Raw genomic sequence first — 27356 nt, forward strand, 5'->3', positions numbered from 1 at the left:
TTTTCCTATAGATTCAACTAATTCCAAAATTGCATGTATGAACCTTTACAGTTATTCACACGTCCCATGATTTGAATATAAGCTCAAATGAATCATAAAATTGAGAATGGAAATAGGGAATGTGTCAAAGAGACAACAACCCGACTAAAGCGGAGAAAATTGCAAAGACAACCAATGGGTCTTCAAAACAGTGAGATAATCTTAAAATTTTGGCGGGAAAATGTTCTCTCTTGACTTTTCATAGCTTTATCATTGACAAGTTTTTGTCCTCAAAAACTATCAAAAATAATTTAAATTTTAAAAGACTTTAACAGACAGCTTATCATAATACATGTAAAAGAATTCTAAAAAAGAAAATGGGGGTCACCTAGCAAAATTTGTTAAGGTATTCAAATGGATAAAAGCAGAGGATTCCGAAAATCTAACCAAAATTCCAAAACATGACAAGCAAGCTTCCTTAAGCATGTGTACTGAATAAAACATTCAACCAAGACATTTGAAAAATAAATACATAATGACAAGGACATCGTTTTAGTTTATGAAACACCTGTTTTTCTTTTGTCAATTTTACTTGACCAAAATTCAAATTTATTGAAACCGCTGTGATAGCCTGTTCACCTGGAAAGCAGGATTCAATCACATTCCAGTTTAACTTAAAGATTTTAAAATAAGTATTTGCTCTTTCACTAATACGCACGCTGCAAAGTAGGTACCGTCACTACTATACTACTAGGTCATAGACAAATAAAGCATAGAATTGTTGACATCTTGTCTCCATAGCAACCATACTGTACATTAATAATACAGACAATAAGCAAGTTGAGAGTTACTTTGAATAGCAATCGAAGCTTGCTTGTTATTATGATTATTTACAGTTGTATAAAACAAACTCTTCAAAGATATCCGGCTTTAAGTTAAACGTGACTATATTTTTTGTGCATTCATCGAAATGTTTGGTTCTTGCATTGAATGAATGGATGTTCTTGATCAATTGTTATTAAGTTGTATTGAAACAGAATACGGCTCAAACATTTATTATACTACATTTATTGAGTTATTAACTTGTTATTCAATAGATTCGTACAAATGCAATGTATCATAAATTGCATCATAAACTAAGCGTAATATAAAAGTGGTCTTGGAAAATATTTGAAATATTTTTATATGATTAAAGAATATGATTCCGTTCTATAATAGTTGTAACAGCAGTGTAAGAAGGTGGTGGACCTAGTTCACCAGGTAACTCTATATCAGGTCTAAACAACAGCTTCGTACGCTGGAAAGAATAATTAAAATCATAATTACATTGAAAATGGAAATTGTCACCAAATGCCATGTGAGGATAATTGGTGTGCATAGTAAATGCACGTGAGTAATTAAATGTGAAGTTAAAAATAGAAAGAATAATAAACAATAAAGTTCTTTTAATTAACATTGGAAAATCTGTTTTGGAATATCTTTTTTTTCACAGATGAATAAGGATATGTTTCAAAAGTCATAACCACAATCTCGTCCTCTATTCTCGATTGTGAAGTCATAAAATAAGAGTTATTGAAGATTTGTTCTTACACGAGCAACCGGATGCTACAAGTATAGTATGATCTGCTTAAGAAATATGACAGCTGTTTTCCATTCGTTTGATGGGTCTGATATTTTGACTTTACATTGTAAACGATCCTTTGTTTCAATTTTACTTAGAGTTCGGTATTTCATGTTATGTTACTTGTTTTTGCTTCCGAAATAACTGAGACTTGCAGTTTTTGGTTGGGTTCGTGTTGCTCTCTTTAGTTTTCCGTGTTGTGTTTTGTAAACTGTTCGTCTTTTGCTTTTTTTGCCGTAGATCTTCAAATTTTTGTTCGACTAATGATATAATATCCTTTACGTATGTCACACCTATTAAATTACTGTGCAAATATACCATAAACATAATTTTAATCAAAACTCCAAAGATACACGCACGTACCTGTTTAAATGTTCCTGGAGTAGAAGCAAACTTATACACCATGTATATTGGAATTATAGAGACAGATGACAGAGCCATAAATGCTCCTATAACATGAGCCCATGACGGGTAGGAATACTCGAGGTATTTTACAGGTTCAAATTTCACCAATGAAAAGATTAAAATTCCCTGAAAAAAACCCAAAGAAATCTACAAATTTATACGACAACACATATATCCCGATATTGAGTACTTAGGTCTCATATGCGTTAATTTGATATTCTTACGTAATGTAATTAATTATGTTTATTTTCAGTACTTTTGTATATGCTTAAATCTAGAACGCACAATGTTTGGTTTCCCACAGGTATAGAAATAATTTCTACTCACTTTTAAGGAAGAAACAGACATATGAACTTGAAAAATTCAGCCTGATACATTTGCTTTAACGAAACAATGAAATGTATTTTCTAACTTACCAAACTGAGAGCAGGTGTTGATACAACCCACGAAAACTTGAAGAATACACTTGGATAGTATCCAAACATACTTTTTAGGTTTTCAAAAAACCTGTTTACACCTAAAAATATGAAAAAAGTATATTCTCATAAATTAGTGTGATCGAGTAAACTACAAATGATCAAGCAACCTTTCTTTGACAAATATTCTTGAATAAGTCGTTCTCAAAATATTTTATAAAAGATTTGTTGATACATTTGTTTCTACAACATATATGTACTTCATAGAGATAAAGCCAGTCTTATTTTTGTTTCCATATACCTTATAAACTTAGTAAATAGAGTAAATACATAATTTTTTCGCACATATTATCAGAACATATGCAGTTTATTATGACTGCTAATGCATATTGAACAAGAGTGTGTCCATAATACACGGATGCCCCACTCGCACTATCATTTTCCATGTTCAGTGGACCATGACATTGGGATCAACACTTAAATAAAAATTAGAAAGATCATATCATAGGAAACATGTGTACTAAGTTTCAAGTTGATGTGACTTGAACTTCATCAAAAACTACATTGACCAAAAACGTTAACCAAAACTTTAACCTGAACTTCGCACTATCATTTTCTATGTTCAGTGGACCGTGAAATTCAGATTAAAACTTTAATTTGGCATTAAAATTAGAAAGATCATATCATGGGTAACATGTGTATTAAGTTTCAAGTTGATTGGACTTCAACTTCATAAAAAACTACCTTGACCAAAAACTTTAACCTAAAGCGGGACAGACGGACGGACGAACGGATGAACAGACGAACGAACAGCCGGAGACACAGACCAGAAAACATAATGGTCCTCCACGATCGTAGGTGGGGCATAAAAACTAAGATTGTAACAATATCGACGAGTATATAGAAAACTGACTTTATTAATGTATATTTTCTTAAATTCTGTTAAAATTGTTCAAAGAATTTTGTTAATTGACTTTTTTTAACTTGTTTGTATAGAATTATTAGGAAAATAGTTTCCATATGTATATTGGAATAAAAACAAATATATTTAATGCGTTTCCCTCGGTTTTAGTTTGTTACCCCGATTTTGTTTTTTGTCCATGGATTTATGAGTTTTGAACAGCGGTATACTACTGTTGCCTTTATTGAATATATTCTCCTCCATGTAAGTTTGAAATGTATTTTTTTCTTATTTTGACATAATCACTTAAAAATTTATTGTTATTAAGAGTTCACTATAATTTATCAATGTTTGAATTATCGATTTGTGTCACTTTTATTTGTTCTTGTCTATCATATTTGTTTTTATTCCAATATACTAGGATCTTCATTCCCGTATGGTCCATGGACAACTCAATTTCCACAAAAAATTGGCAATAAAATAGTTAAATTCTTACCATAGCCCCATCCAACAGCAATACATTCAAAGAATATCAGTGTAAGAAGACACAATCCACTAGCAGAATAGTAGTCAAACAGTTGAAATACATACATCCCTCCCTTGAATAAAGACGAATAAAGATTGTAAAAAAACGCATCACATATACAAGAGAATCTGAATAGGGTTTACAGAAATAGAGAATAAAGGACCAATACTACGGAAACATTGGCTAAAAAATAAAGCCTTGTATTAAAAATTGCAATCAGGGGAACATTCTTTACATTACTGTAGTATTAAACCAATTTTTAAGACGTTTCGGTCATTTGTCATATGTCTTCTATACAATGGTCCTCTTGGTTATAGTGTTAAGCCACAAACACATTAACCAAGAAGACCATTAAATAAGAAAAATAAAGAAACTGTAGAAGGCCAATGGTCGAAACGTCTTAAAAATTGGTTTAATACTTCAATGATAATTAAAAAAAATAAAAATAAAGAAAAAAAAAGAATTAAAAAAAAAAAGAAAATAATGGGATGTTAGAATATAAAGAAAATATAAATATGTGAAAAAAAGGATAGAGAAAAGATCGTTTACAATTAAAGAAAACAGGTACGGAGGTCTCAATCAAGACACTCGTTCGAGGCTTATATTTTTGTCTCATGTACAAAAGACCCATAGATCTGTGACGCTCGAATAAGAAAAGTTTAAAAGCCAAACAAACTATACAGTTTAAGGGAATTAAGAGACAACATTTCGGAAATATTTTGTCAAAAACAGGAAAGGGATCGAAAGGAATGTAGTAGAAAATTCTTAGTATTTCAAACAATTAAAAAGTTTGTAAACAGTTTATTTATAAATATAGCAATATTATATAATGCATGTCAACACAGAAGTGATGACTACTGAGCTATTTTTTAACCGATTATATCTCTACAGTAAAAGAACAGCATACATGGCAAATTGGTTGACTGATGAATACGATGTGTCTGTATTTCAAATGACCATCGACATGTTTTTTGTGGTCTCAGCTATTTAGAACCTTGATGTCATCTGATATGTAGTTTTAAACGCTAAGTTATATTCCGAGTTTAAAATTTGACTTACACTTTATTCGCATGGCTTGTATTGGGGCAAATGAGGCAAATGCCTCATGTAAAAAATTTCAAAAAAAAAAAAAAAATGAAACAAAAAGTTGTTTTCATATCAATTGTTTTCACGGAAAGTGTCTTGTAAGAAGCAAGTTCTCTTCACTCTTTGGTGTATCCCCTGGATGTTTTTCGTTATCCATGTTTCTATTTCCCTTTTAGTTTTCAGAGTTGATGGTCCATCCGGGTTTGTCTTTTGTTCATTTATTGTCCTACTTTATGACTATAGTCTGAGCGTTGATTTTCATTTGTAAACGTGGTTTTGCAATATTGCATGTACACCGATGTCCAGAATTGTGCGAGAAATATATTTTAAGAACATGCGATGCTACTCTCTGGACACAAAAAAATGTCCTTTCTGCATGGGTAATTGAAATTGATATCAAAGAATACAAAACAGTTTGTTTTATTGTAAATAAAACTAGATAGCTGACATGGTTTAAATTAAAGTAAGGTCACATATTTCCCGGTATCAAATAATTTGAAGATAAAAAACGAGGCATTGCCATATATGACCTTACATTGAAAGGTTAAACTTGCATTAAGTCGTGTTGAGACCCTTTAACAGATTATAAAGGAGTCTGGGGACATAATCGAACACAAAGTCAATGCATAGAATAAATACAAATGATCAATGGTCAAAGTTTGTGTTCCTGTTCTTCATCTTGATAGCTGCCGGATGGTCTTCAACAATACTTTTAAAGAATCATTAATACCATAAAAGGTATAAGTATGGTCTAAATGAGTATATAAAATTTGAACATTGATAAACTATACTGATGATTGTTATATGATTTCAGATATCTATATGCTTAAAACCTTGATGACATACATATAAATCTCACCTCTGATATCATAGAGAGTCCAATGAGGTAAGAAATGAAGCATACAAATCCTATAAATAATTCTCGTCGTTTACGGAAATGATGTGGAAATTCGTCAATAATGGCTGTGAAAAATCCTTCCATTGTACAAAACTACAACATAATGGAAAAATTCTTTAAAATTACCTGAATTATACTGCATTATTTTATGTTGCGATTTTCAAGAGGTTGAGTACACATGTTGGTTATTGTTTCCATTTTCACTATGTCCGTTTTTCTAATATAAAGCATAGAAGCCAGCAGGAACTTATAATTTTGAAAACATTGTTTCCCAAGTGAAGTACAATTATTCCCTACTTTGCTTAATTGTAAAAGAAACCATACATATATATAATATTTAAAAATTTCATTTTAGGCCAGTTCTGTCATTTCACCAAAAGCCATTCGATATATCATGACACGTTGTTTTTCCTCTTATGGTTGATGTGTTTCCTTCGGATTTGATTTCTGACTCGGATTCGTTTCAGTTGAATTGATACATGAATATTGAATAGCGGTTTACTACTATTGACTTTATTTATGACTGTCATAGGTGACCTTAATATAAAAAAAAAATTTAAAAAAAATACTGAACTCCGAGGAAAATTCAAACCGGAAAGTCCTTAAGCAAATGGCAAAATCAAAAGCTCAAACACATCAAACGAATAGATATTAGAAAATGTTATTTTAACTAATCGCGCGGAGCCTCCGTTTTTTTTGTTTTTTTGTTTTTTTTTTTTTTTTTGCATAAGGACAGGTCTTTTTGGAGACGTGTATGATGAGGATGATGGCTGTTATAATCATAACTGATTTTCTAATCACCTATCGGTGCCACCAAATAAATATCCAAATGAACTGAGTATATGATATTGGACGAATAACTGGACACTTCATTGATGAGTTTATCCCGAAACAACGGTTTTTTTATGGACTGGTCTTAAATACGCAAACTGGTTAAACTCCGCCTAGTCAAGTGAAATAAATCAAATAATAACAGATATCCTAATCCCGACTTTGTACAGGAATTTTATTATGTCGAAAAAAGTAGCTTAAACTTTGACTATAGCTAGCTTAACCACTCAAAAAAGAGAAGCTAAGTGTTTAAAGTGTTAAAGAGTTTTTAAAAGTCCTCTTTCAGGCCATTTCCAAACTATTTCTGTGAATATCATAGGAAATTTTGTTCCCGTTTTTGCTTTTCGTATGTGTTAAATAAAACCCTGGATGAAATCAAATAATTCAAATTTTGTAAATAGAAAATACCACTAACATTTATATTTATGTCAACACAGAAAAGCTAACTACTAGCCTACAGAAAGCGACATTCACTGGAACACAAATTCTAGTAATAATTTGATTGAATTTGATGTGAAAATGGGTATTGTATGGGGCTTTGATCATTGTTGAAGGCCGTACGGTGACCTATAGTTGTTAATTTTGTGTCATTTGGTCTCTCGTGGAGAGTTGTCTCATTGGTATCATACCACATCTTTTTTTTATATCAATAGGCAAGATTGTACAGATGTATATAAATCCAAATACATTTGTGTAATAACATTATTGAAGTACAAAACTAAATTAACAAAATGGAACAGATGAAGTAATTAATTTATTTAAGGAATGACTGTGATATTTTTTCTGTCTATGAAGAAATAACATAAAGAAATGTTGTTCACACTGAATAACGCGCGTAGCGGATTATTTTACAGTGTGCACCACATTTTTAATAATATTTCGAATAGACTGACAAACTATTACAGTTATTTCTTATAATTAAATCTAAATTCCATTTTAAACCGGCGTAAATCATGAAAAAAACGTAAATGACGTCATGGTCACATGACAAAATTGTGTCTATGATATGATAAACAGAACGACGTCAGCCAATCAGAAGACGCGTAACATCAAAAATAAATTATTAAACGTCAATACCTGACTATCCATTCCCAGCATTATTATCATCAGGAAAAATAGAAATGCCCAGAGCGGTGATAGCGGTAACTGGATAACAGCACTTGGATAAGCTAGAAACGCTAAACCAGGACCTAAAACAAGTCATACAAACATAAGTATTCGGTTCAAGTATCCAGACTTATGACCGGAATATATTTTGTTCATTCATCTATGGACAACTGCAATTATAGTCTGATTAAAACTATCCCCCACTATTCAACTGCCAACGCAAGTTGATGGAGATGGCTTATTTTATCAGACAGTTGCAATAATTAAGTCGTAGTTTTAAAACCCATTCCCCGTCTTGAAAAAAGGTTTTTCAATGTTCATAAAAGGTTATTCATTGCTATGAATAGTATAAGGAAATTAACATGTATATGCATGGTCTTGTATATATTTGACTTCCATTTCTTAAACTGAACAATAAAGTACGTTTACCACACATAACTAACTGTTCTTGGTATGAGTATTCAAAAAAAAAAAAGTAACACCGTTAGAGAATGTGATTTTGTTCGTCTATGCTGACAAAAATACTACGTTGTTTTTACTACTATTTGATAATTATATAAATTGTGTGCGGTAAGAGACATCTCTAATTAACAAACACATTAATGTGATAGCACTAGAATGGCTTGTGAATACGTGTAAATACTACCAGAAACATTATCTGAAAGGAAAGTTCATCGTCCTGTCAAATAAATACAGTGAAGTGAAAAAATATTGGCATTTCTTCAAAACTCTAGGATATATTTTTCTAGCATGATTTAATCTCATATCTTAGACAAACAGGTTTTAGACAGTAACTGTTTACGACATAAATTGAACATCTGAAACAGTTGTAAACGTAACAAATGAGACATTGTTCTTACACTTTTCAATGTGTTTACTAGTAAACATTGTGTAAATTTATCTAAAATTCAAATGATACACACAATATATTAATATGTTTTTTTACAAGAAAATATCTTAGATGTTTGATGAAACGACATGAAATATTTGCAAATTATGATTCATTACGATACATTAGGATATAGTGAATAAGTAAAACCTCAAGTTAATCCAGATATACCTGACGCAGCTACTTCTGATACTGGTTTATTTTGTTCATGTGCCATAAATCCAACAACTGAGAAAATTACAAATCCAGAAAACATACTGGTAAAACTGTTCAATACTGATATCATACAAGCATCTCTGCAAAAAATGAAATAAATACACACTATGAGATGTTTTTCAAATATCTGCATTTCAATTAAGTTATCGATGTTCCAAAATCATCAATCAATTTTTAATATACACAACTAAAATTCATTTCAAATCAAAGATCGCACGATTTCCTATGTGTGTTGACAGGCTAGCAGCTCCTGTAATGCATGGATCACTTCCAAGCAAATCTAGACTTCGTCCAAATGTCATGGAACAATCGGAAATCAGACGATATTTTGAAACAATATAAGGCTTCGGAAACTTGTCACTCGTGAGTGAAACAAATACATTATAAATCGTGCAAAATAATCTTTTGTTGTGTTGATTTCAGTCGTTCTTTCTCGAAATAGTTTTATTTGATTTTGGGTTAGGACCGTACCTATGTTCATAGAAAGAACAAAAATCACAAGATACAAAAAAAAAAAAACCGCATAATGGTGAATTGAGATATGTAAACGCCATATCCAATAGGACAAAGGTATGTCTCTATTTAGAAATGGGTCGTTGACTATTGGAAAACTGAAAAAACAAACCTCGCTTGTTAGAAATCCTAATTTCAAGAAATATATAAGGATATGACTGACAAATTGGCTTTTGTTTGCTTAACGGTTAGTTGGAAATATTTGTAAATGGATATGAAACAGACGTACTAGTATCCTAAATGTCAAGTTCAGTGGGATCTTTAAGGTGTTCAAATGTTCCAAAATGTGTGTCATTGATTGACAGGATGCTGAAGGAGTGATGTTTAAGATCAAGCGGCAAATAAATACATATTTAGACGAGAACAGTGGAAGAAATTTATCTAACTAAATGTTCCAAGTCAGAAGCATGTAAACAAGGCGTTGAAGGCTTTTGTTTTGTGTATAATAATTGTGTTTTGAGATGTGTATCACATCACTATAAGACGTGTCACGGTACTTATGTATCCTAAATTCATGTATTTGGTTTTGATGTTATATTTGTTATTCTCAAAGGAATTTGTCTAAAGCTTAGTCCGTTTCTGTGTGTGTTTGTGTTACATTTTAATGTTGTGTCGTTGTTCTCTTATATTTAATAGGTTTCCCTCAGTTTTAGTTTTTTACTCCTATTTTGTTATTTGTCCATGGATTTATGAGTTTTGAACAGCGGTATACTACTGTTGCCTTTATTTTGTATAAATAAACAGTAGTTCGAAATTTATAAATCGTTTGAGAAAAAACCAAATCCGGGTTACAAACTAAAACTGAGGGAAACGCATCAAATATAAGAGAACTTCGACACAACTAAAACACAACATTAAAATGTAACACACACAGAAACGAACTATAATATAACAATGGCCGTCAGTTTAATATGTACATTATACCAAAAACACTTTAATCTCGAATTACAAAGAAAAAAATGAAGACGTCGAATAAGGATCACTTGAAACAGAATGAATATCCAACAATAAACTCGTTATTCTAGCTATCAATTATAGCAAACAGTTTGAAAAATAATAGAGTTCTTAAACACATATCTCTGAAAAATGTAATAAACCTTTCGATTTATACTTTTTTATTAAAGATTTCTTATTATCACGGTTTTTTTACTACGGCATGGTATGTCATGATTCTAACCAATGTGTAACACGATAGATGCATACCTGTAGACATTATTATTGTATTTATTGTAGCTACCAAGGGCTATCAATGAACCTAAGCCCAATCCATAAGAAAAGAAGATCTGAGTTGCTGCATCTATCCATACCTGTAATAAATAAAACTCTAGGCAATTACTCAATTCTTTATAGAAGCTCATTTGCGACGAAAATGATAGGTGCTGTTTATTCAAACCTGTTGTATGTATAATCAGTCTGTATAATAGTCTCATATTGTAATTTTCTGTAGTCTCTTATCTTTCTAAAATCTCATTAGGTGTAAATATTCCCTATAGTTTTATGAGGTGGTTGTTTGTTATTCGTGTCTGAGTGGTATGCAAAGACTTTTGTAAATGTATAGTGTCAGTGAACAAAACATTGTAGGTCACCAATGGCAGGCTTACTAAATATTTAAGTTATTTATATTTTCCTATCCCAAAGAGCAAAGGTTTCATAATGTAAGCCTTCCATTGATGAAATGAAAAGTTTAATGATCACATCAACCTGTTTTTAACAGCTGTAATTTAGGTAAATTATTTTCTGTGTGTATTGATAAGAAGTCCTGATTATTTCCTGTGTGTATTGATGATAAGTTTTAAATGTCCAATATTTAGTACAAGTAACTCTCCTGGTTGAGCAAATCACAATTAAAGTCAAGACAGCAACCCACATATTTTAGCATTGTAATCAATGACCTACTCCAAACAAATTTAACATAAGGGATATCTGTGTGTTAACCAAAATCACACTGGCTAAAGCAGGAAGATATGTTAAAATAATAATTTTATTAAAAATAATCAAATCAGTTTTGGCCCTTGAGAAACACTCAGCATACAAAATAAAATTTTGAGTTCCTGCCTGAGCAGGTCAGCTTGCGTTACCTTCATTTAAAGGAAGAAACTGCCTGCCCGACAATGCGCCAGCCAGGAAGTGGAGTGTCTCCACAGAGAGGATGAGAATAGACATCTCATCTGCAGACGGGTTGTGCAAGGTCTGCATCAGGGGATAGCCCATGTGGTGCTACTACAAGTAGTAAGTAGCATGGTCTATCAAACTGGCGCTGGAATAATTTTGATCAAGTTTGTCCCCGAAATGCTTGGGGATGAATGAAATTTTAGAAATGACCAGTGATAAAATTCCATCAAGGAAAATAATAATAATAAAAAATAATATATATCAGTAGTAAAATGCTGAAATGTTTCTCTTGTCATGAAACATTATTGAAGGTGTTAGGAAGGTGGATGGAGGATGGCAAATTAAATAATAGCTCTTTAAACTATATCAACTAGTCAGACTGCTATGAACCTAGAAAATGATTATACAAAGACCATGCACATGGCTTCACACACAGATTGGGTATGTCAATCATATAGAGGAGGAGACTGACCTCACTTGGCCTTCAGAATGATATACTAGCAAATTTAAGAATATATAGACAAGTATGACAGATTTCAAACAAAACATACTAGTTTTCTTTTGTAGATTGTGATTTGGATGGAGAGTTGTCTCATTGGCACTCGTACCACATCTTCTTGTATCTTGTTTCTCTGCTACGTATACCATTTGCCCATGACTCATATACATCTATCCAATATTAAAATTTACTAGTATTTAAATAGATTTATGTTTACCTTGGAATCTCTTAATTTGTTGATATCAGGTAATAGGTAGAACTTGATGCCTTCACTTGCTCCTGGTAATGTCACACCTCTAATCAGTAGAACTATCAGTAGGATATATGGAAATGTTGCAGTGAAATATACTACCTTTAAAAAATACATATAAACACAATGAAAAACATTTGGTGGAAATATTTACCAAATATGTAAATGTATTAAATAGTCAAATGAGTAAAATAAATCACTGTGTTTGATCTAAATTTGCAGTGATCTATCTTTGATACTCTTGTTTTTTTAATAAGTTTAACTTCTTTTCTAGACTTTTCTAGATTAAGTCGTTTTGTCGATTTGTCTTTCGTCGAAGACTACAAGGGACCTTGGCAGCCGAGTGGTCTAAGCAGTTACTACTGTAATCACTAGCCAGTCAACACTGAGGTTGTGAGTTCGAAGCCCGCTCGTTCGGGTACACTCGACTCCAATCTTAATTGACTAGGATTGTCAATTTGCCTATCGAAAGTCGGTGGTTTTCTCCGGGCACTCCGGCTTCCTCAACCACGGTGCTTAAATGTAGCGTTAACACATCAAAAATCAAATCAAATCAAATCGAAGACTGCATGCTGTCGTAAAGAGATATTTTGTTTTGATTTATTTGATTTTGTTTATTACTTGTAGAAGGCCACACATCTCCTTTTTATCTATATGACACATTGTTTTTGATTATTCGTTTTTTTTTTATCATTTATATAAAGATTTGTCCATCCAACACTTTTTAGAAGTAATATCAAAAACTATGTGGTTTACCTTTTAAGTATTCTGTTTTCTTCTTTATTGGTTATTGTGTATTTATGTCATAGCTTCTTATCATGTTTTATTTTCGAATAACAGTTATAACACTTTCATTATTAATTCCGTGTATCTTGAATGTAAAAAAAAAGGTTTTTGAATATACCAAAAATACAGTATGTTCTTTACGTTTGATTTCAATTCATAGTTTTATGCAAACAAACCATTTAAAATATCTATGTACATTTTAATATAATTTTCATATATTGATATCGTCTGTAGATTAGCATGTGTTTTTTTACAAACATATACCAAATGTTAATACCTTTCCCGTCCATTTGACTCCTTTCCATATACAGAAATAGCACAGAACCCAAATCAGTAGCAAGCATAAAGCAAGTTGCCATCTGATGTCACCAGGCTCATCCACACCTGAACTTATCTGCAGTACGTGGCGTCTATTATATCCAAAAAGTAAATATTACAAATTATCTTTTTTTTTTAATCAGAAATGTCAAAAAGTAAAATAACAAAAATACCGAGGAAAATTCAAAACGTAAAGTCCCTAGCTAATCAAATGGTAAAATGAAACGCTGATGCACATAAAACAAATAGATAATAACTATCATATTCCAGTCTTGGCAGAGGCATTTTCTGATGTAAAAAATGGGGGATTGAACCTTGATTTAAACTAGCCAAACCTCTCACGTGTATGATAGTCAATTAGCTAGTATCAAAAATAAGAATTCAATTATCAAAATATTCAGACACATCATTTGTGATATTGATGAATCGGTGTCATTCATAAATGCTTAAATATGCCAATCATTGTTTACTATTTCAATCAGTGAGTATGTTTAGGGTTTGTTTTCTCAATCAATTAATTTTTTTTTACCTTAAGTTTACATCCGAATTTAAAAGGTGTTTTGATATGATACTATCAGCCATTACTTACTCCCAGAATTCTCTTACAGGTGATGTGGAATTTAGCCCATTTGTTGAACATTCGGACATATTAGAAGACATATTCATCCCTACTGTCCAAGTTGTTCCGTTCGTACAATAAGCAAGTTTCTGGTACTTTGCTATACAACTTGCAGTGTTCCACTCATTATCGCATGTGGACCAAGGTAGGATGGAAGTAAAAGATCGGAAGAGGTAGTATACTGCCCAGGCCAAAATGACGATATAATAGCAATTCAACCAGGCGGCCATCACAGCTGAAGCATAACCAACTCCTACAGCAATTAAAATGTTTATGTTTTAGAATGAACTACTTATCCGTGATAATTCTAAAAAATTATCAATTATAGTTTTACTTGCATGTTTCAAACTAACATGTTTATTTCTGCCATCACTCCGTCGGGAATTTAACCTTTGTTTCAACCAATCTTTTCTTCCTTTCAATGCATATGACAATATCAAAAACATTTATGATAAAATAAAACAACAACAGACAAAACAAATATAAACCAAAAATTGTTATATTCAATCAGAAATCACAATAAGAAGTTTCATAGAAACATAACTTTAAAATAGTTACAGCAGTATATTGTTTGTATAGTAACTCATCATATATTATATCTAAACGATAAGCAAATAGGTAACGTTAATCTTCATCACTAAAGTGTAACCAAATGAACAATACTTGTTCTGATAATATGAAAAAGGGAGGTTAACGACAATTATATTTTAAAACAGATATATTCCCTTAAAGAACCAAAATTTGACAACATTTGATTTAATTTGACAATGAATAAACTCATCATAGATACCAGGAATGAAATTTTGTATTTGTGCCAGACACGCGTTTCGTCTAAAAAAGACTCACGAGTGACGCTCGAATAAAAAAAAGTTAAAAAGGCAAAATAAAGTACGAACGAGCGTTGAGGACCATAAATGCCTAACCTTTTTGCGAAAAGCAGCTATGGTAAACTATTCCTGAGGTAGAAAAGCCTTAGTATTTAAAAAAATTCTAGAATTCCCTGTTTTGAATCCGTTAAGAAGACTATAAGTTATAAATTTTATAACAGTCTTAGACAGAAAACATGGCAATAATGGACTCCTCCATTGCATTCGATACCCTACCATACAATATTACTATCATAATTATAAAGTTATGGTTATAAAATTTATTGCAAAGACGGTATATAATGAATGCATTGCTAGCTAGATGTCATAGACTCATATGCAACGCTCAATGAGAGTAATATAAGAAGGCAAATATTGAAAAAAAAAAAAGATGACATGTCAATTTATGTCGATTAATGAGTTCAACAAGTCACAGTCAAATTTTTGGTTAGCATCGATAATAAATCATAAAATAAATAAAGTCAGTGTTGGATATTACCTTTGAAAATTGGAGTTATTTTCCATACGCTAAGTCCACCAATACTTAACCATTGTCCCAATGCTAGTTCCATAAAGTACATTGGCAGTCCTGCAAAAAGTGCAGTGAGCAGGTATGGTATCAGAAATGCCCCTGAAAGACAACAAAATTCAATCTGTACTTGTATCAATTTCATTGTGCGAAAAAGCCATATGAAACAACAGAAGTAAACTTTGAAGCGACATAATAGAACAATCCGATTTGAGCATTTTGATTTTTATTGAGAAACTCATACCTTCTGCCAAGATAAATAAAAGCAATAAAAGTGCATTGGCGGATGAAGTTATTTTCTCCATATCTCTTTAGTCTTACAATTGTGCAATGTTGTATTATGCAAAACAAAAATACATTCAAAATATGTGTAATAGATGAAACAGACATGCTTCTATTAATCAAAATAACAATACGGTATTACAGTATTTATGGCAGTCATGACAATTCCTTTTTCCGTAATAAAACTTAAAAACACTTTTTGTACACCCAACGAAATCCAACGAAATAAAGTCATTAAGTGCATGCTTCGTAATATTTATGTTCTTTCACAAATAAAGATTACTGTCGAATTTTTTATAGGAACTAGCTCAGTCCCTCGTTTTGCGTTTCATTTTTTACTTTTATAAATCACAGTTGATGGCAAAACTTCATATAAACACTCAACGAAACACTACTTCTAAAGCCTCGGTCACACCTTATCGGATAGCACGAACGGACGCCTAACGGATGAAAATAAAAGTTGTCCGTTGACAAAATTGTTATCCGTTGGGAGTCCGTTGATGTAATGACCGAATAAAACGGACGTGTAACGGATGCATAACGGACACACACCAGATATGCAACGTACGAGAAACGGACACGTACCGGACAAAACGGATGTCGAACGTACATCCAACGGACGAGTACCGCATAAAACGGACACCTAACGGAAGCGTACCGGATAAAACGGATGAACAAGATATACGAAAAAATCAAAGGCGACAATAATAATACATGTAAATCGCATATATATTCAAAAGGTTTCTGTGTAACTGGTTTTGGTTTATTCTTCAAAATTCCACCAAAGGGCAGTGTCTGGCCTGAATAAGAACTGCTTGATTGTGAAGACGTGCCTATACTCTAAGATCAATTATGAATAATAAGAATTCATGAACCTTAAGAAATCTGACATACCAATAATTGGCATTTCTGACGCGAAATTTTCAATTTGCATTTATCCGTTTCAGATCCGTTCATCATCCGTTTTATCCGTTATACGTCCGGTAGAAGTCTGTTTCTCATCCGTTCAACATCCGTTTTATCCGTTAAACGTCCGGTAGAAGTCCGTTGGTGAATTTATCTTCAAGACCTCCAACGGATGTATAACGGACACGTAACGGATACAAAACGGAAACGAAACGGACGAGTACCGTACAAAACGGACGCCTAACGGACGTTCAACGGACATTTTATCCGTTGGACGTCCGTTCAAAGTTTTGAACATGCTCAAAATTTTCCACCGGACAGAACGGACGCCGACGGATAAAACGTACGCTTAAGGGCATACGATACAGTTACAGGGAAGGTAATGACGTTGCTAACGTAAAATGTTATTTTCGCGACGTCAAACTCTGACATATCGGGAAAAGATGCATTTTTGGACTGATTTTTACCATTTAAACTGATTTAATTTGAAAACGAGTGCATGGACCCCTATTTTTTAAAACAGCAATTTGTTTCATTTTTCAAGGAGATTATGTGACCCAAATTTTATAAAACTGTAAATAGCGCAATTTTTTTAATTTTGATAAACATGCAGCAAAAATTGAGGTTTTTTCCTCTATTCATGAACATTTGATAAATATAGAGTTTTTTCGGAATAAAAATTGCATAATTTTTAATGATACTGATGAAATACAGAAATTACCGATTATTTAACAAAAAACATTTTGTGTTTATCTTTTAAAACAAAAAAGTTATGTCTTTCTTTCGAAAAAGAAAATACGGACACAAATCTGAATTTTGAGCAAATATACAAAATTTCGACCTTATTTTACTCAAAAAGTAGCACATGAAGGTATAATTTTTATTACATATTTGATTTAATCAGGTAAAAAATAGCCTATATGCAAATTTTCATCAACTTGTAAATACAGGTTCAAAACTGTATCGTATGCCCTTAACGGACATGCAACGGATATGGACGGACGTCTAACGGATAAGAACGGACGTCTAACGGACATGAACGGATTGAAAAAAAGTTATCCGTTTGGCGTCCGTTCGAGCTATCCGGTAAGGTGTGACCGAGGCTTTAGATATTACCGTCAGATATTTAGACGATTTTATTTTTTTTTTTTGGAAATAGTCAAATAGATTGATATACAAATGAAATATATTCCGCCTAAACTGAACCATACAAAATCATGCGTATCTAGTACATAGTATCCCTATTAAAACTCGATAATTTTGTAATTTGTCTTATCTCTACCATTAGGGTAAACATTTCTCTTGTTGTCTCTTATCTTGATGACTATTCTCCGGTGGCAACTTTTGATTTGTTTTGTGTTGTCCTGATTTTTAAACGTTTGATTCAACCTTGTTACTGTAATTTACTGTATAGTAAGCAATACCCCGCCAGTACAAAGGGTGAAAAAAGGAAATAAATGACAATTATTTATTGCAGTATTTTGACCGGCGCATAAACAATTGCGGTTAAACATTAAATAATTATCAATTTATATGTATACAGATCGATGTTTTAGTCTGTTTAGTCTAAACAGGTAGTTTTTATTAGCTTAAATTTTACGGAGAATTAAATTCGATAATTTAGAATTTTTGTATTGTTAGTTTTGTTTGAAATTAGGAGAGATCAGTTGAGTTAATATAAAAAAAAGAAGATGTGGAATGATTCCCAATTAGTCAACTCTTCGTAAGAGACCAAGTGACACATAAATTAACAACTATAGGTCACCGTACGGCATTCAACAATGAGCAAAGCACATACCACATAGCTACAAAATGCCCCATTTTTTAAAAACAGATTTGTTCTTCTATTTGAATGTGAAACAACTGTCTTGAGTTAGGTAAGGTTTGAGCTATCACAAACTTGTTTATCCTTGTTTATCCTCTCTCGTGTGTTATGTGTCTGTTACTAGTCAGATCATTAAAGTCGGTGGTTAATATAGGATGATGTCTGTAATGATTGTTTGAATTACATTTGGAAGAAGTCAGATCGTCTGATATTTTTATTTATCTTTTGAAAAGTTTATCTATGTCAAACTGTGCCCTATTATAGGGTTCTAAACAGTAAGGGTTTTTGAATCATTGTTTAAGGCAATACGATAACTTATATATTTGTAAAATTATCGTCCTTTGGTCTTAGAAAATGATACCTACTTCATTGTTTTTATTAGTTTATATCTTTGATACAAGTAAGTAAATTTATCATAAAAATTTTAAAAAAATATTTTGTAGTATGCAGCTTGGTGCTGGAAATAAAACATCAAATTGATGTGACGTGTTAGTCAGCCTACGTTTTATCAAAACATTTCGGTCGTCGCTTTCTCACGCGCACAAGTGATGTTTAGCATACTAGTATTAAGATTTATCTTTTAAAGTGTAAATTCCTACGTAATAGTACTATAGTATGCACAAAGTACTTAGTAATTGTACTGACTGTTAATATTTTGTCTGTAACAATTATTACATCTAAAAAAAATCCTTGCATTAGGTAATTATTTAAGCAACAATAGTTGGTTCAAGGTTATATGCGGGCAGAGTGAATAGAAACTTATCTCGTTTAATTTGACATTCCACTACAAAGTCGATGTACATTTCACCTAATTGAACAATATTGATAACTTGTATTTCCTCGACAGTGCCGAAACAAGAGGGCTACAGGGATGAAATACACAAAACTCTTCAAGGTGGATGAGAGGGTTGTAATGATTTAAGATGAACTCTTTTTTAAATCAAACTTATCGGGTCAATTGTACAAGGCCAATAAGAAGTTTAAAAGTAGATACAATGGTTTTCAAAATTCCTTTATCATGTTTATATAGCGTTTTTGTCTGTTTTCTTAAATGAACAGGTTGTTCTCACGTAAATTGAATTATTTAAAAAGTTTTGACTTAGGTTATCTACAATTTGTTGTTGCCCTTCAACTGAACGCATATTCAGCTGCAGTATTTTCATACTATGAATAAGAAGGATGTTAAATATACGAACCCCCTCCATTTTTATAGCATAGGTACGGAAATCTCCAAACATTTCCTAGTCCAATACAAAATCCTATACATGATAGAGCAAATTCTGCTTTGTTCGCCCATTGAACCCGCACATCCTCCTTTACATCTTCATTCGTGTCAGAAATTGTTTCTGTTTCAAATTTATATTTTTCGGTCTCCATGACAGTATCAAAAACTAAGCGATGTGTACTGATGCACTTTAATATCAGATATTATTCAGAGGTAAGATACTGAAGGTTATTAACCGTTTGAAAATGATTATATCCTACATTTTCTTGACACTTGACATAACCTTAATTCCTCTCTTTGTATATTATTGTCATGAAAGTCAAGTCTGAAGATTATATTATTATGAACGATACTATGATCCTGCAGGTATTAACACGTTGTTCTTGAAAAAGATTTCTACACACGCAAAAAAATCCTAATAAATAGAAGACATCTGAGATCAAGGGTTTGTAAATTAGTACATATTTATATCTAATCAACTGAAACACTTATGGTGGGAAAATTGTTCATATTACTTAAAATGTCTACGATGAAAGATTAAGATTTAACCTTGAACCCATATACCGACCAAATTATTATACTTATTTCATGAAACGTACTACGTGTAACAAACGCGCAATTATCCGTGTTGCATTCCCCATAGGGTACAAGGGTGTTTCATATTCCATTTCGTTTCGTGCAATTCAGACAAACTAGAAAATAATGAACAGCAGTTTCTGTTACTAGAATGACGGCGTTGCATAATAGGCCGAAATATAAATATGGTCAAGTGTCAATAATATTTGCAGCTGAAAAAAATTCGTGCAAGAATTTGATAAAAAAAAAAATATAGTTTTTCTATGTTGTTTTTTGTTTGTTTTTTTTTTTTACTTTAATGGATAAGTTTTAAATCCGAATTAATCCCAATCTGTAAAAACTAGTCAGGAGCCGCACAAGATTTTATTCTGAGTTCCATCTTCAGGTAAAAAACATGACTGTAAAATAGAATTGTATTGGTGCTATTGTAACCTACACGAATAACAATGGAAGACGTGACAAGGAGGTGATTGCATTGGTACATCCCAACTCCATTTTATATTAAGTTAAGATCCATTAAAAAAAAACCTTTTGAAGAATTTAAAAATAGTCCTGCGTCCCCTGATACTAACAGATGGACCCAACAAAGTTATGAAGAAAAATGATTGAAATCAACACTACGTCCATTTAAAGGTCATCACGATACGACGTGTCTCAGAATTTTAGCTTACTGAAGATATGTGTTGGCGGATCTTTAGATATCAAAATATGTGATGTCGTCTGATCTGTAACGGTGGAAGTAGGATAAGAGCTATAAATTTGCCTGTTATAAAATCTTGAAAATTATAATATATAGAAGCAAACTTTTAATATGTCAACAAGATATGATCTACATACAAGTCTTTATAATCATTCGAAAACTTCATTCAGTTCTATATTGAATTGCATGGTTGTTCTCTAATGACGATTTTCACCTGTTTTTGTGGTTATGCTTGATGTTGAAGATTCACATAGATCTCTGTGAGCAGACCAAAACAGGCTCTTTAGAGATCCTTATTTTATTTTTATTTTTAAATATCATACAAAGTTATAGGTATCATAATGTTTTGGATTAGTTATAGTTTTTATTTATTATAATGTCTTTTAAGAAGAACAAGTTAACAAAGTCTGTTATAATAAAACTCAATTGCTTTTGAACGGTTTGTTTAGTTTGTGGTTTGAAATTCGGTATTTTCGAAATATTTCATATTGTCTTATTTTTGAGTAATGTTTTTCAGGGTTTTTGTTTTATGATTTTTTTTTTCTTTCTCATGTGTGTTTACTATTTGGTCTTATATGAAAGCGGGGCGAAAGATTGCAGTTTAACAAACTTAATCCAAATTTGATAGTCTTGTACACGTCTACACATAAAGATAATTTTTTTTTTTATCTTTAGAAAGTTACAAAAATACGTCACTTTTGGTGACGATGATCCATTTATTGGACGCACAGTTTATATTTCGTATGTGGTGTTCTGGTGTGCTGTCGTAAATTCAGTGTCAGTTGTTATTCTGGTGTTTAAATGTCGTAATGGATTATCATATTACTAGAGTGGGGTGCTCATTTTCGCCATATCTTTCCATGTTTTCTACAGTTTATGTTCAGGTCTATATGTTTTTGAAGTAAACTGATATTTCTATATGAAGATAACTTCAAATGCAAAATATGCCTAAGTTTGTAAACGTGTTTGTTTGAAAATAATCACCCGAAAAGTTAGATTAATGGGTGTTTGAAATTTCCTGATGTTTTGTTCAAGGGGACACATATTCGCCGTTTTTACACATCTATTTAAAACCAAATAACTGCAGCTTTCAACAATATTCATCAAATCAATATCATTATATATAAGATAAGGAGCAGACATTTCAAAGGTTTTGAGAACTGAAATTAAGGGCAATTAGTTAAAAAAAAAATACTAAGAAATACTTCTTTGAAATCGTGTTTTTCATTCAGGAAATTGACCGAAAATCTTTGTCCGTGTTTCGGTAAGTGCCGCAATTTTGTCTCAATTTAAAAAATAATTATCAAATTAAGAATTGAACGATGGACAGTGAGTACGTGAATTTTTCTTGCTACCTGATTGGAAGATATTATGAGACGTGAATAATCAAAGTTTATTGATTGGTTAGAACAATTCAAACCTAGTAAATGTCCTTCAATCCCGTAGAGTATCGGATTTGTCCTCTTTATTTTAGCAATTAGATTTTGCCTGGTCATTAATCATGCATATTCATGAAATTGATACACAGGTAACTTTTATCTATAAATAGCCGAATCTTCTGGAGTTTCGTAAACAACAACGTTAAACGATAATATATACTACTTCATAACGTGTGATCTCACGTGTGTGGTAAAATTTGTTGATTGATGCGCGTGGCTATTCTAGTAAATGAATTAATCTACAAAGCGAGAGCACTTTCCATTTTCATCAGCTAAGAGTCGACTAGCCCTTTTTGAAAGGCTAATGCTTGTCATATTTGTTATAAAAATATAATTAACCGGCATGTTTCTTCCATTTTAGCCATCCTTTGAAGCTTTTACTCCTCAAAATCATAAAACGTCGAAATTGTGTCCCCGACGAATATGAGCGCCCCACTCTGGTATGTATTTATGAAATTCTCTGTGTTGAGTGTCCTTGCGTTTATTTGTACTGTATTCCTATCACGTAGTGTTGCAATTGTAGCGGTACTTTTGATAAGCTGGAGGTTTAGTTAACCATTAAACCAGTTGCAACCCACAATTTTTTCTTAAAATGTTCTGTGCCAAGTCAGAAATATGACACTTGGTATTTACAGTCAGTTACTATGTATGTTGACGTTTGATTTTGTTGTCGTGTTTCTTATGTACCGTAGTTTTTCTGTTGTACACAGCCAAATTTCAAGTGAAAAAAATTTGCCTGTGTAGGTGATGTGTTTCCCTTGGTTTTAGTTTGTAATATGGATTTGTTTTTCCTAAATCGAATTATGACTATTGAACAGTGGTATATTTCTGTTGCCTTTATTTAGTTGTTTTGCGAATATTCTTCATCACGGTTTTCTTCTTTCTTTATTTCAGTAGGAGCGATGAGAAATATTAGATTGTTTCAAAAAACTAATGAAATATGTATATTACATGAGATTACACTGTTCGTCTATCTATTCTGTTTGGGGAGTTAGTTCGTTAAGGCGATAAAGCACAATAGCATTTTCTGCTGAATCTGCTTCTTCATAGCTCATAAATGAACCTATAGTTAATTATTTACGGTTAAATCATTTAGTTGAGGGCTAATATGTCCTTGTAAACTATCAAAATTACACATAAACATTAATAGAAATTTCGTTCAATAAAATGCCAATTGTTATCTAGGTATAAAAGAAAAGTAAATATTAAAAATGTATACGCACCGCCTCCATTTCTATAACATAAGTAAGGGAACCGCCAGACATTCCCTAATCCTATACAGTATCCTACACATGCTAAAACAAATTCTTTTTTGTTGGACCATCCTGTCCGTTTGGAATTCTCACACTTTTTTGGTATAGTTTTGTTATTTAATGAAAATGGTTCTAGTTCATATTTATCTTTTTCCTGCATTGCTTTTCACTTCATATCAAGTCATTTAACATATCATGTGAATTTCTTTGTTTATAAAAAGAAATATTATCTCTCTATATCGTTTTACCATTCATTACCATAATTTAGTTTCACACGCATCATTTTAAAAGGTCAATAGGTTTTTAACAATCCATAATAGTTTTAGAAAATAAAAACGTATGATTGTATATGTCAATGCATTTTTGCGATATTTGTCCAATTATTATATTCTTGTATTGAGAATAAGGTCCTCAGATTAAGATTTAAAATAATTTTGATAATCAAATCATTAAAAACCATGTAGTTTCTGTACCTGCAGATGCATAATTTCCAACTCGTGTCAATGTATAAAATATTTATGCAATATCTATATTCTAACGGTACATTTTAACACATACTGTATAGAATAAACATTCACTAGGAAACTTTTTCCAAAATATTACTTATAACTTTCTTTAAAAAAATTGTGTCTTTGTGCAATAGTTCCCCAGTATAAGCAGCAATTTGCAATACAGAAATATAGAGAGAGCTGTGTATGGTTCGATCAATTATAGAAGCCTTCATTTGCCTACTTAAGTTATGTTCATTAACCAATCCCGATGTCCATGTAACAGGTTTTTAATCTGGCACGCTAACTCAAAATTTAATTGAAAAAAATGCTCACTTTATGATAGTTACATAATTTACTGTATCTTTGTTTAACCATACATCGTGATTTTTGATGAAGCTAATTCATCTTAGGAATGAAATAGAGTAAATTGTGGAACTTAAAAAAATATATTTGTTTCAGTTAAACATATCAATCTCTTTTAGAAAAAGTGGATCTAAATTGATCACCTACACTACCAAGAATCTAGCCACGTTTTTTTGGGGGGTCATTTCTACCCTCGTGCATATCAGTATTGTTCGGCAAGACCGAAAACTTGTAACGTTATACTTTCTATTAATTCAGGACTGTTTATTTAACGATCTGCTTACCCTTCCAGAGCACCTGAGATCACCCCTAGTTTTTTGGTGGGGTTCGTGTTATTTATTCTATAGTTTTCTATGTCGTGTCATGTGTGCTGTTGTTTGTTTATCTTTTACATTTTTAGCCATGGCGTTGTCAGTTTGTTTTCGATTTATGAGTTTGACTGTCCGTTTGGTATCTTTCGTCCCTCTTTTATTATACAAAAACGGAACATTTACTTATTCTATAAATTCAGTACTGTTTCAGTACTGATTTTGACAGTATACTGTTTTAGTACTGATTTTGTCAGTAATGTTTTAATACTGATTTTGTCAGTACTGATTTTGTCAGTATGTTTCAGCACTGTTTCAGTACTGATTTAGTCAGTAATGTTTCAGTACTGATTTTTTTTCAGTAATGTTTCAGTACTGATTTTGTACTGTAAGTATACCGATTTGATTAATTCTTTTATTGAGTTTATTTTTTCATTCACTATTTTAGTAAAAAATTACGTTTTAGTGAGAATAAGTACGCTATTTTGTCATTCAGAAAAATGTCACGGAGTTTAATTTTTGTCAGGTGAGGCTTTCTGAAAATAATATCTTATTTCTTCCATTAAAATTTGATATAAGTGCAATTTCTGATAATGTGAAATCATAACTATGAGCTAAAGAAAAAGAAGAAAAGAGAGTCATGTCGAAATTTTAGTCTGCTTCTTAGCAAGTACAAATAAATTTCATTTTTCATAACATTATCGTGTCTTTATTTTTTTTTATAGGAATCGGAATTGCTATGGCACAGGCTTCATAGTGGACACACTAGCATGACCAGTAAACAGAATATTTAATGTAACAGTTTACTCGCATGAGAGGCAGTATTCATTAAGACGGTATTTGTATACGAATATTTCATACTATATACCTTTACTTGAATAGTGAAATGGCCAAAAGCGAGATCTGCAATTAGAAAAGGATAGACATAAAGGAACAAGTGGAGCTCCATTCAAACATACTGCATATAGCGCTTTATCTATTTTACTTTTGAGTTGAAACATTTTAATCAAATGCAATATCATACTTATAGAATACAAGAATGATAGTTTCAGTACCGATATGTATATTTGGAATCTTTCTGGCTGTATTTCTCTACTTAGGTGTTGAATTGATAGCTTTCACCCTGGCTTATCATCGACATCATAATGTTTGAACCAACGTTCAAAAGTTTAATTCAAAACTTATCACGTTCTCTCCTGGTAAACTCGCTTTTCGCTTATCAGATGTTTTACTAAAATCTTTTGATAACAAAAAATAGACGTTAGTTATAAACATTTTCAATTATAACTAACCTTCTGAACTATAATAGCATGATTTAATTAGTCTCAACTGCTCGTCAAAATATTAAAAACTTCTCAACTCGTTCACTGTGTCATTCAACAAAAAAGCTTCATTTTGTGACATTATCTGATCCTTCCCTTAATGGTCAATATGTAGAAAACCATTACGGATGAATTTGGTTAAAAATGGTCTAGTTTTATTGCCAATTAGACAACTCTCCACTAAAGACCATATGACATAAATATAAGCAACGTTAGGTCACACTACGTCCTTCATTAATGAGTAAATCGCATACCGTATATCAAGCTATAAATTGCACTCACATGGCATATGTTAAAACAAATCATTCGTCAAAACAGACTGTTACAGTATTTTGAACAAAATCATCACAATCAGGCACAATGAAAAAGAAAGGAAAAAACTTTTATCATAGCAAAGAATTAATGTTATACAAAAAATATATAACCCAAGTGTGATGCTTGTATAACATCATTTTCAAACAATCTGAAATTGAATATATAATACCAAATGTGGTTCTATTTTGTTATTGTAAATATATAGAATCGTATAGGTAACTCACCGCCGCCGTTTTTGTAGCAAAGATATGGAAATCGTACAACATTTCCAAGACCGATACAAAGTCCTACACATGACAGAATGAAGTTGATTTTTCCTTCCCATTCTTCTCTCGGTTCTTCCTTTTTCACAAGGTTTACCTCAACCTGCCTGGCAGCCGGTATCAGAACAGTAGGTTTTACATGTTCCTTTGGTATTGGTATTTTTTCATTATTTGGTATATCCTTAAAATTGTTATCTTCTTTTATCATTTCTTCCATGGCTTAATGACTCAGTATTTCATTCCATTTGAAATGTTTAGATGATTTATAGAATTTGGGACAAAGTAAAAGTATATCCGTTAATATTGACTATTTGTTAAAATAAGTTTACGGACAGAAAGTAATTTTAGCAGTCAATTTGAACGTCAAAGAATTAAATTTGGACATCAACCGTCTTGATATACATATGAACTTCACGACATTTAATTAAATAGTATAAACAACATTGCAATAAGATTGCTTAGAATTGAGGTAAAGATTCATTTATGTATTTCCCAACAGAAGAAAAGAGAGATGCTTTCTTCATTAGCATATAAACGAATAACTGAAAAGCGACAGTGTTGACATTACATCTCATAGTCAGTTCCTATTCTGACAGTTTACAAAACTTAATTGAGTTATGACACAGACTATACAAAACAAAGAAACTTCAAACTATTTTGAAAATGATCATTTCATGATTTAAAAAAAAAAGACAAGTGCTAAAAGAGCATTGTGTAATTC

General features: G+C 31.8%; 1 protein-coding gene across 2 annotated transcripts; it reads right to left on the bottom strand.

Annotated features, from left to right (window-relative positions):
• Positions 1 to 1027: 1027 nt before the first annotated feature.
• On the bottom strand, positions 1028 to 23749 carry LOC143042160 (sodium- and chloride-dependent GABA transporter 1-like). Of its 2 annotated transcripts, none has more exons than XM_076214427.1 (13): positions 23544 to 23749; positions 15338 to 15469; positions 13943 to 14225; positions 13313 to 13445; positions 12217 to 12351; positions 10592 to 10695; positions 8831 to 8955; positions 7741 to 7853; positions 5794 to 5925; positions 3819 to 3921; positions 2422 to 2522; positions 1964 to 2131; positions 1028 to 1276 (listed from the first exon to the last, which is right to left on the bottom strand). In XM_076214427.1, exons 1-13 carry the CDS (start codon positions 23731 to 23733, stop codon positions 1169 to 1171), a joined length of 1827 nt encoding a protein of 608 aa, XP_076070542.1. In that variant the 5' UTR covers positions 23734 to 23749; the 3' UTR covers positions 1028 to 1168. The 2 variants fall into 2 exon arrangements, with proteins under 2 accessions (XP_076070542.1, XP_076070549.1); XM_076214434.1 differs by lacking the exon at positions 23544 to 23749 and adding an exon at positions 19577 to 20078.
• Between the last annotated feature and the right edge of the window lie 3607 nt (positions 23750 to 27356).

Source organism: Mytilus galloprovincialis, chromosome 1 (genome assembly GCF_965363235.1).
Source record: "Mytilus galloprovincialis chromosome 1, xbMytGall1.hap1.1, whole genome shotgun sequence".
Lineage (NCBI taxonomy): Eukaryota > Metazoa > Mollusca > Bivalvia > Mytilida > Mytilidae > Mytilus > Mytilus galloprovincialis.

What these genes read in the sequence shown, in the direction of transcription:
- LOC143042160 (XM_076214427.1), bottom strand. Translation starts at nt 23,733, where the DNA reads ATGCAGGAAAAAGATAAATATGAACTAGAACCATTTTCATTAAATAAC. An exon ending in TACAATAATAATGTCTACAG is followed by an intron (nt 8,956 to 10,591) that starts GTATGCATCTAT and finishes CATTTTTTGCAG; the next exon opens with AGATGCTTGTATGATATCAG. An exon ending in TGCTGTTGGATGGGGCTATG is followed by an intron (nt 2,523 to 3,818) that starts GTAAGAATTTAA and finishes TCATATTTTTAG; the next exon opens with GTGTAAACAGGTTTTTTGAA.